This window comes from Quercus suber, unplaced genomic scaffold (assembly GCF_002906115.3).
Source record: "Quercus suber isolate HL8 unplaced genomic scaffold, Cork oak 2.0 scaffold_262, whole genome shotgun sequence".
Taxonomy (NCBI): domain Eukaryota; kingdom Viridiplantae; phylum Streptophyta; class Magnoliopsida; order Fagales; family Fagaceae; genus Quercus; species Quercus suber.
In genome coordinates, this window is record NW_027069718.1 from 906,137 (window position 1) to 916,530 (window position 10,394).

Sequence of the window (10,394 nt, forward strand, 5' to 3'; positions counted from 1 at the left end):
TCGTAGTGGGGGGGGGGGGGGGGGGGGGGACCATATTTTAACTATTGACTTCTCAATTCTCCTTATTCTGTACCTTTTACTTCTAGTTCTACATCCTCTGTATTATTATCTTACGTTTTGGTGACAATCATCAAAACAATTACTTGTCATAATTGATAGACTATGATGCATTGTATGCCTGTTTTCTAGTCCTTATCATATATGTATCCTCTATATCTTTATTTTGTAGCATGAGATAAAATCTTCTTTTGGTGTATATGCCTCTGTATAATAATGTCATCATCTTTTCATATTTCCCAATGGCTACTACCATCCACTTTATGTCTATAGACTCTATAGTTAAGCATGAAGGAGCAGGAATCAATTACTTTTCATTTCTGTATCTTGCTCACAAAATTGAGGGAAATAAAGAAGTAAAAATGAGGTGCTGTTAACTCACTCAGTTGAGGAAAGGTTGATTGATTTTCATTTCCTCTAAATTTGTTGAAAGCATGCTTGTGTGCATCAATTCAAGTCCTTGCGTGGAACTAGTCACACATGGAATTCTGATAGGTGGTTGAACAAGTATCTGTATCTGTGGATGGAGAATCTGTTTTTACTGAAAATATAATTCAATTATTTCTTCAACAATCTCACCCATGATTGCATCTCCTATCTCCATGCCTATTTTCCTCTTTAGTTGCTGAAAATTACTCCATTCTTCTGATGTGCTAGACAAATCAAAATTCATCAGGTGGGTTATGTTCATAAAGTATCCGCTTGGTTTCCCCAATGAGCAAATCTGCTTATAGATGATTTCCTCCATGTCTTCCAGCTCTGAGATGTCATCAGTATACTTGTGTCTTTCACCCTTCCTTCCCTGGGTTTCTTCGGCTTCCTTCATAGGATGGAGCAGGAGTTGTTTCCTTTGCTGCAACAGCCTTTTGTTTCTCCGGTACTGAGAACAAGTCCAATTGATCCCCTTTTTTTGGCAAAACCAACATGGCTTTTTTCCTCTATTGGTGAGTTTATTAGTACTTCCCATAGTGAAGCGGACAACATGAAGTCTCCAGCATCTCTTTTGTTTGGAATGGAGGTGTTTCTTGATGGGGCTTCTTTGTTTGTGATGAAATCAGACCCTGTTTGTTGCAAAGTAAGATGCATGTTAATAATTGGAGATCGAAGATGTATGGTTATGTTTTTCATTTTATTTATCAGATAAGAACTTGTCATGAAACTGATGAACCTTTGTTGGATAGTGCTTCGGTTAGTAGTGATGCGGTGCTGAGTTGCATGTCACCTTCCATGCTCATCCAATGAAATTTTGCATCTGCAGCAGTCTGTTAGCTTAGTAAGTGAGCATAATCAATGAAACTGTAGCAAAGTAATGCTGCAAGAACAATTGAAGTGAAATCTGAAATGCGTCCTTGCTACCATGCTTTATAATTAGAAGCTGTTGTACCTTTACTTTCAAATTCTCAATATTGAAGGTCACTGAAGTGCTAGCATGAGTGAAGACAGGATGTCTTTTAGAATGCAAAGAATGTTCTTTGACATTGCTGTTATTCGAACGATATGCATTCAAACATTTAATGGAGAAAATCCAATTTGTTTTTTCAATTCGCCAGGTCTTTCTGATGGTCTCAGAAATGTCATCATCTTTATTGCTCCTAGTGCAATTTGAAAGCTCCTCACCGTTTTTAGTGGGAGTAAGCTTGTACATTATCGATGCTAAGGACTTTGTCGTGAATAAAATCCTTTTTCTTCCCTTGTTTATATTAAAATGGTGTGATCTCGTTTGGTTCTTGGTTGAATCAACTGACTGGTTATTGGAATTCAAGCTCTTCGTGTATCTTCTTTCTGAAAGGTAACTAGCCATGGTGAAAGGCTCTTGTTGGTCCTGGAGATGTTCTCTAAGCTGTTTTGCAGGTGCTGGCTTAGATGCAGGGAAAGCTATTAAACCTTGAAACTTGATGAAGGAGTGAAAGAGGATAAAGGTGCTAGTTTAAGATGTTAAGAGAAGATGAGGGTGTAGGATAACAAGTGGAACTTTGAGTATGCTTGTTGTGGAGACTGAACAGTAGAACCTGATTGCATAGTTGAGATATATATAAATGTGATGGGAGGAAAGAAAGGGGGAGGAGCCACACTAGGGTCAGCAATCCTGTAATTGATTGGGGACAACCAGAAGTTAAAACTAGGAAATCTTCTCATTAATTGCTGACACCAACTTGTTAGAACTATAGAATCTAATTATTGCTGTGGAACCTTTCTTTTTCTCTCTTATATAAGAAATGATGATATCTTTGTAAGATTATTTCCTTAAAATATATATTGCCCCCTAAAGTTTTGTCCTGTATTTGATTCACAAATAACATTACTCATAGGAGCAGAGGCAAATTGAATGTTTCTATTACTCATTTATCTATTAAATTCTAGACCAGGTATGATTTATACTCTTAGAGTATATATATGCTTTCGTCCTAGACCTTAAATCACTCTTCCATGTTCCTCTTTCTTGGACACTATGTATATTATACTGGGTGTTAAAATAGTTGGATTGATATATATTCTTATTAAATTTTGTCATGTGGGAAGGTCCCACCCTGGTACAGTTAGGTGAAACACTGACGAAGAGAGAGGCCTCATGTTTTTCGAATGAAGTTGTATCATGACTTGTAGAGGAAGCACTTAACCTTGAAGCCAAGCTAAGTGTCATATTGTAGGTGCATTGCATTTGCACCCCAATGATCATTATTCTCTGGAAATCTAATATATTAGCCTTATGCGAGGGAAAGTAAAAATTCTATGATTGTGTTGATTATAGTTGTATAAATTAAGAATGTAGGTAGGCCAAAGCATCAATTATTACGCAAGCGAATTTGGGTCAGGCTTATCCTATATGAAATTTGTGAGCTTGATAGCTTGTTTGCAAATTGTAGGTGCTTTTTCGTTTTGTGTAATAATCGGCCTCAAGCAATGCCTTTGTCTTGTGCCCATTGCGGGATGCTGTATATGCTACCAGTTTCATGAGCATAATTTTCTATTTCAAACATTGGGCTGACTTGGGCCTTTGGCTGGCTTATAGCCTTGTCCGCTAACGTCTTTGAGACCCTTTGGCCTCCCTCCACCGAGGTGTTATTTTGTATCATAAGGAGATTGCCGTCACCGCCGGCGATCGTTAAGCTCCGATCGTTAAGCTCGAGGAGAGGCAAGAAACCACCTCTCTCTCTCAGACCCATGCTTCGATCGTTAAGCTCGAGGAGATCGCCGTCACCACCGGCGAGGAGGATGAAACTTCCATCTCGATCTGTATGTTTCTCTTTCCTCTCTCTCTCACTCTCTCTATTCCTATGGTTTTCCTTTCTTTTTCATTGCGATCTGATTGAATTTAGGGATTTTTTATTTTGCAGCAAAGCTAAACTTTACACATTTTTCATCGCTAGTTCTGTCAAGTTTCTCAAGCACAAAGAGCACTAGAGACGAGAGAGAGAAAAAAAAAACGAATAAAATAATAAATGAAAGTGCTACAGTAACTGTGCATATATGCACAGTTACTGTTGCAATTGTGCATAAATGCACAATTGTGCACAAGCTGGTGTGGGTGTTTTTTTTGCTCAAATTGTGTAAAATTGCCAACTTTTTCCATTTTGCACAATTATGGCCAAGCTGATGTAATTGCTCTTACCCCACTCGTATTGAGGTTCCCTGTTATACAAAATAAAAAATTTCCAAGTTAGAGCTCAAATCCCTTCTCCCTGTTGTAACTATTGAATAATTAAAAAAAAAAAAAAAAAAACTATGTTATAATTCTTATACTCCTTTCCCTTCATTGCCAAATGAGTGGTTGTCACCCTATTAGTAATTTAAATAAATATTAAAATAGTGCTAGCAAATGTGGTAAAACTCAATTTCATAATACATAAATAGGATTTTAAGAGTTTCACAATGGAGTTATCTTAAGAACTCTACAGGATTCCAATCCATTAGGTTTCTCATCATTTTCCAAATTTTACCATGTCAAATAAAAAAACAAAGCTCCATTCTTTCTATGAATGTGTTGTTTCTTAACAACTAAACGTTCAGGACCTAAGAGTATAGTTGGTTTTATGGTAGTCTTATAAAATTTTCCTTACAATTTACTACATATTCTATGATCATACAAGACTTTTGATGTACTTCTCCACTTTAACCACTTTGCTTTTATACTATGATTTACATCTTTTTCATTCTCTCCATCTTTATGAATGACAAAAACAAATATCTAAAATTCTTACTCTTTACTCTTTAGTATCTCTTGACCGTCAAATCTTACTGTCCCTTCATCTCTATATCTACTTTTTCTAAATTTACATTCCATATATTCTATTTTAGTTCTACTTAATTGAAAGCCAGATTTTAGAGCATTTTGCCAAATTTCTAACTTGGCATTAACTCTCCTAGTTTAATCCACCAAAACTATATCAATTGCAAAAGGCATGCATAAAAAGGTTTCCTCTTGAATCGATTTAGTAAGCACACCAATCACTATTGTGGAGAGATAAGTACTTAATGCTAATCCTTGATGCAAACTTGTAGTGATAGGAAACTCATTTGTGAATCCACTTGTTCTCACATTAGTTACAATTTCATCATACATATCCTTAATCAACTTAATATACTTTAGAGGGGCTTATTTCTTTTCTAAAACCCACAACATAACCTATTTGAGGATCATATAATATATGCTTTCTTTAGGTAATAAAAACCACATGAAGATTTTTATAGGCTACTTTATATTTCCATTAGACATCTAAGTAAGAAAATAACCTCCATAATAGATCATCATGACATAAAATTAAATTGATTCTCCAATATTATTGTTTCATGAACATATTCAATCACCCTCTTGTTTCTTTTCCAATAGCTTTTTTGGTATTATTATTGTTATTGTATCACAATGCTTTAAACTCTTTTGGTCTTTTCAAACCATTGAGCACTTTTTTTTTTTTTCACATGCTCACAGTTCTTACAAGTAGGATCACTAACAAAATAAAAAGAAAATGCCAGTGGCAAGAGAGGGAAAAAATAGTTTTAGTAAATAAGAAAGCAAATTTATGGCATTTGGTATTGTAATATGATAAGTAAGTCATACTAATTTGTAATTTTCTTAGATTTTTTTTATTGCATCAAATTACATTGTTATTCTTGGAAGAATTTATAACTTTTGATAAACTTGGAAGAACTTCAAATGTGTTACTGAAATAAAGTAAACTTTGTGATATCCTTTTCGGCTTTAAAAATCGATTTTTTATTTTATTTTTTTATTTTTTACATAAAGGATAATAGATGGGGACAGACAGTGATCCCAATAGCCTTTGAAATCCCTTAATTTTGTTAAACCAATTTTAGCCCACATATGTTTCTTCTACTAAAATTTGACAAACAGATTGTTTAAAATTTTAAAATTTTTTCCTGTTTTATTTTGGACTAAGCATGGCAAGGTCTCCACTCTCCAAAGGGTTAAAATTTTACATGCTATAAGATATGCTCAAATTTATGTGCAAGTACATCCATCCTTTTCTCATATTCTTCTCTCCTCCCTCCAAGCATTTACGAAAATTTTCCATTAGTCAAAGATATTGATAACTTCTTATGGCCGGGCATAATTGAATGGTCCTTCTAGTACTTGAAATTTTGTTTTTGTTTTTTGTTTTTTCCTTTCTTTCAATCTTTGGCTAATAGCCACAAGATATCCACTAAAACTTTAGCTTTTAATGAAGAGACGCAAGTGCTGATGTACTCCACCAAAATGGAGAGAGACCCAGAATAACTTTGTGGTCCAATCCAATCCAATCCAATCCCATCCCATCCCTCTTTGCACACCATTGTTGAGAATTGAGATGAGGAAAGGTTCAGTTTCTCCACTTTAGTAGATGGGAAATGTTGGCCAATATATGTGGCATGATTCAATTTGATAAACCAGCATAACATGAGCATCTGTCTTATTTAGGGCAGGCAAATTTGCTTTTAGGTATACACAAGAAACATGCGGTGTCTCACCATCATATTGTTTTTTATTGTTCTGATGTCTGACTAAGATGATTGAGAGATGGCATAACAATGGATTAAAAGAGTTTCTGGCTGAACTTAGGAACATAATTATGGATTAAACCCAAATAACACTCTTGATGAATGGATTCTTCTTGGCTTTTGTCCCAAAAAGATCATATATACCCCTATTTCTATTTGCTCTACAAGACCAATAAAAGGTGGTAAAAATATTGTTTCACATGTAAGCGTTTTCATAATTGCATGTTTTGTCAAGATAATTGTAGTTAAGACCTAAGGGACATTGTCTGCTATTCTTTAAAAGAACAAAGGTTGGAATCCTCCCCTCCATTGTTGTGAGTTGTGACTAACGTATGATAATAATAATAATGTGTATAACCTCATAAATATGTACGAGGACATTTAGAAACAATCACAAATACACATATATATGAATTAAAATTTTACTTAGTACTAAAGATACAACTTACACATTTTTTAATCCATGAATTTTTAAAATATGTAATGGTTTCCCATTTTATATATGAAATGATTTAAAACCTAATTGAGTTTGGACTCTTTGGTTTTTGCACCCAATAATTTACTTACTATAAAACTTAAAAAATTAGATAAGATGTGTGACGCAAAATTGAACCCCAATTGAAGTTCAATTTAGAATTTAATTGAATTTTGACTCTTCAATTTTTGAACTTAATAATTCACTTGACACAAAAATTTAAAAATTAAATGGGACACATAACATAAAATTGAATTTTAACTTTCTCTAAACTTTAACTTTAACTATATATATATATATATAATGATTATTATTATTATTATAATTGCATGATTTTGAATATTGAATAATCAAATTTTAAGTTTGTAACTTGACATGGGGTCTAATCAACATTATGCAAACGCAATCAATGAGATGATTAAAAAAAAAAAAAAGGAGCGTTAGTTTTTATTTACTGACTTCCCAAAAAAAAAAAAAAAAAACACCAAAAAGAAAAACTAAAGTATTTTACTAGATTGCGTTATTCATGAGAGAGAGAGAGAGAGAGAGAGAGAGCGCGCACCTAACATCCTTAAAAAAATAAATAAATAAAAAAAGCATAAACCTGTATTTCTTGACTCTTGTGCAATACGTGTTACCAAAAAATAAAAAACACACTTTCTCAAAAAAAAAAAAAAAAAAACACAAATGATTTAATATACATTTGGATTAATTTTATTATTTTGATGTACAATTTTTTAAAATACTCATTTTTTAAAGGCACAAATACAATGATATTTTATCAACTTTCAACAAATAAGTAAATAATTTTAAGTTAATCTAAGAATATTGTTAGTGACTGATACCTGCGATTGGTCGTCTATAGTAATAACAATCTATTTTGTGTCATTGTAGAGACGAATATAGATGCAAGACCCCGTTGTCACAATTGGCAAGGCATATGTCCATTAATAGCACAATTGAGCGCCAGCCAGACAGCTGACATTCCATAACTACGCCGGGACAGTTACAAGAACAAGAGCGGCGCAACGGTCGTCCGTTACACCTTAACTGAGACTATCATTGCCCATTAAATGCAACGGTCAGGAGAGAAACGCTTAACCCAACATTTAATGAACATAACTGCACCAACCTAGAGAAGGATATAAAAGGTGAGCCCGGTGCGAAGGTAAAGGGCAAGCAACAAAACACTAGAGAAAAGAGCACTGTGAGCAAGTTAAAGTTTGGGATTGCATAATCTGACTTAAGCATTGGAGTATTCCCAGCTGGCCTCACGTCTACGAAGATACCCCTTTTGCTTTCTTCTTGTGTTGACTGCAGGTCCCGAAGGTCGTCCATCGCACTGACGAGGCACGTTTTCAGCTTCATCAGTTTGGCGCTGTCTGTGGAGAATGACTATCGTGTTCCTACCGATAAAGTTCCAGTCTAAAGATGGACAACGAAGTAGTAACGCCTCCAGACCCCGTGGTGATGGCTCAACAAATCCAAGCTTTGACAGCAAATGTGCAGGAGTTAATGAAGCAAAACGAAGAACTGAATTGACGAGCCCGTCCAGAGGGAAGTAACACTTCGCTTCATCGGCGAAGTTGAAGTAGGCATGACGAGGAAGCTAGCAACCCTGCGAATAGCAAGGGAAAGGATGCAACGAAGTACACGGGACAGTCTATACCTGGCAATGACAGTTTGATGCAGAATCTAAGGAAAGAGCTCGATGAAGTGAAAAATTCCATGAAGGGAAAGACAATAATGAACTTGGATGGCATGTTGAACGGACGGACTCGCCCTTTACGCCTAGTGTCTTGGAGTGCCCCCTGCTTCCAAAATTCCGTCTGCCGCAACTAGAGTTCTATGATGGTATGAAGGACCCCCTTGACCATATAGGAGCCTTCAAAACCATCTTGAACCTGCAACAAACCCCGGATGAGGTTATTTGTAGGTCATTCCCTGCCACCTTTAGAGGGGTCGCAAGAGTTTGGTTTAGCAAGTTGCCAGCGTCTTCCATAGAAAATTTCAAGCAACTCAGTGACTCCTTCATTCGCCATTTCATTGGCGGACAGCAGCACAAAAGGCCAACCTCTTTCTTGCTAACAGTGAGACAACAAGAATGGGAGAGCTTAAGAGATTATGTGAAGCGGTTTAATAAGGCAGTATTGGAGATCGACGAAGCTGACGATCAGGTCATCATGACAACCTTCCAGGTAGGGCTCAATAATCCCGACCTTATCTTTTCATTGGGCAAAATGCCACCAACCTCCATGACGGATTTGCTGTTCAAAGCCCAGAAGTATATGAATGGGGAGGTTTCCCTTACGGCTAAAGGCTTAATGGGAAAACGGAAAAAGGACGAGACCAATGAGTCTCATGGTAAGAAGAGGGATCGCAAGGACTCATATTCAGAGACAAAAGCCGGCAAAAGTAGTCCTAACATCCCGAGGAAAAAGACAAATTTCACTCTATTGGTTATGCCTGCAGACAAAATCTGATGCAAATAAAGGACGAGCCAGGGTTGAAATGGCCTAAGCCCTTGAGCACGTCCTCGAGGAAACGTGACCCAAAGAAGTATTGTCGTTTTCATAAGGATCACGATCATTATACTGATGAATGCCGCGATCTGAAGGAACAAATAGAGGAATTGATCCAGCGTGGAAAGCTTCAAAAGTTCGTAAAAAGGGATCATCAGCCTCAGCCAAGGGTTGAGGATAAAAATCATGACGATGCGAAGGACGATAGATGAGATCATCCAAAGCAAGTCGAGGGAGAAATACGGACAACAGCTGGAGGGCCAGTATCAGGAGGCTCATACAAGTCTTTGAAGAAGACGTACTACAGATAGGTCAACAGTGTTCATATGAAACATCCGTCCCAGAAGTATTGACGGTCATATGATGACGACATCACATTTTCTGAGCGGGATGCACATGGAATAAAGTAACCCCACGATGATCCACTTGTCATCACTTTGGAGGTGGAAGGATTTGCCACGAGAAGGGTGCTAGTGAATAATGGAAGCTCGGCAAATATAATGTATATGATGGCCTACCAACAATTGAAATTGGATCCTAAGAGGCTTAGATCCTTTAATTCTCCACTGGTCAGTTTCAGTGGAGATAAAATTTACCCAATGGGAATTGTCACATTATCCATTACAGCTGGAACATACCTAGCAGTGCAGGTGACAATTCAAGCAGATTTCTTGGTCGTCGATTGCTCGTTGTCCTACAATATCATCTTGGGATGACCCATACTGAACAAGCTCAAAGCAGTAACATCGACTTACTACTTGAAGGTGAAGTTTCCGACTCCAAATGGGGCAGGTCAGATATGTGGAGATCAACTATTAGCTAGGGAATGTTATCAAGCAGTCCAGGCTTCAAAAGAAAACCACGCATGGGTAGTGGAAGAGGAACCAAAAGAATCATCCCAAGAGCTAGAAGAAGTGCACCTGGTAGACGGGGACATGGTGAAAGTAACAAAGGTGGGGACAGGACTTAGCATCGCTTTAAAGAGCAAGGTTGTGGAGTTCCTCAAGCAAAATCTAGATGTCTTTACTTGGACCCACGAAGGGTATGCTGGGGATAGAAAATGAGGTCATAGAGCACAAGTTGAATGTCAACCCTGCCAAAAAGCCCGTCCAGCAGAAACGATGAGTTTTTGCCCTAGAACGGAACAAAGCAGTTATGGAAGAAGTAGGGAAGCTTTTGACAGCTGGATTCATTGGGGAAGTATATTATCCCAAGTGGTTGGCCAACGTCGTCATGGTGAAAAAGTCCAACGGGAAATGGCGCATGTGTGTGGATTTTCCAGACCTTAACTGAGCCTGCCCCAAGGACAGCTTTCCCTTCTCCAGGATTGATCAGCTGGTGGACTC

General features: G+C 37.0%; 1 protein-coding gene and 1 long non-coding RNA gene across 2 annotated transcripts; one reads left to right on the plus strand and one right to left on the minus strand.

The window, feature by feature from the left end:
- Window positions 1-1,055: 1,055 nt before the first annotated feature.
- LOC136070817 (uncharacterized) lies at window positions 1,056-1,560 on the minus strand. The gene is made up of 3 exons (XR_010632064.1): window positions 1,442-1,560; window positions 1,226-1,319; window positions 1,056-1,118 (listed from the first exon to the last, which is right to left on the minus strand). It is a non-coding gene; the product is annotated as an uncharacterized LOC136070817 (long non-coding RNA).
- Window positions 1,561-8,382: 6,822 nt separating this feature from the next.
- On the plus strand, window positions 8,383-9,009 carry LOC112010243 (uncharacterized). The gene has a single exon (XM_024042588.1). The coding sequence runs from the start codon at window positions 8,383-8,385 to the stop codon at window positions 9,007-9,009; it is 627 nt and encodes a 208-aa protein (XP_023898356.1).
- Window positions 9,010-10,394: the final 1,385 nt, after the last annotated feature.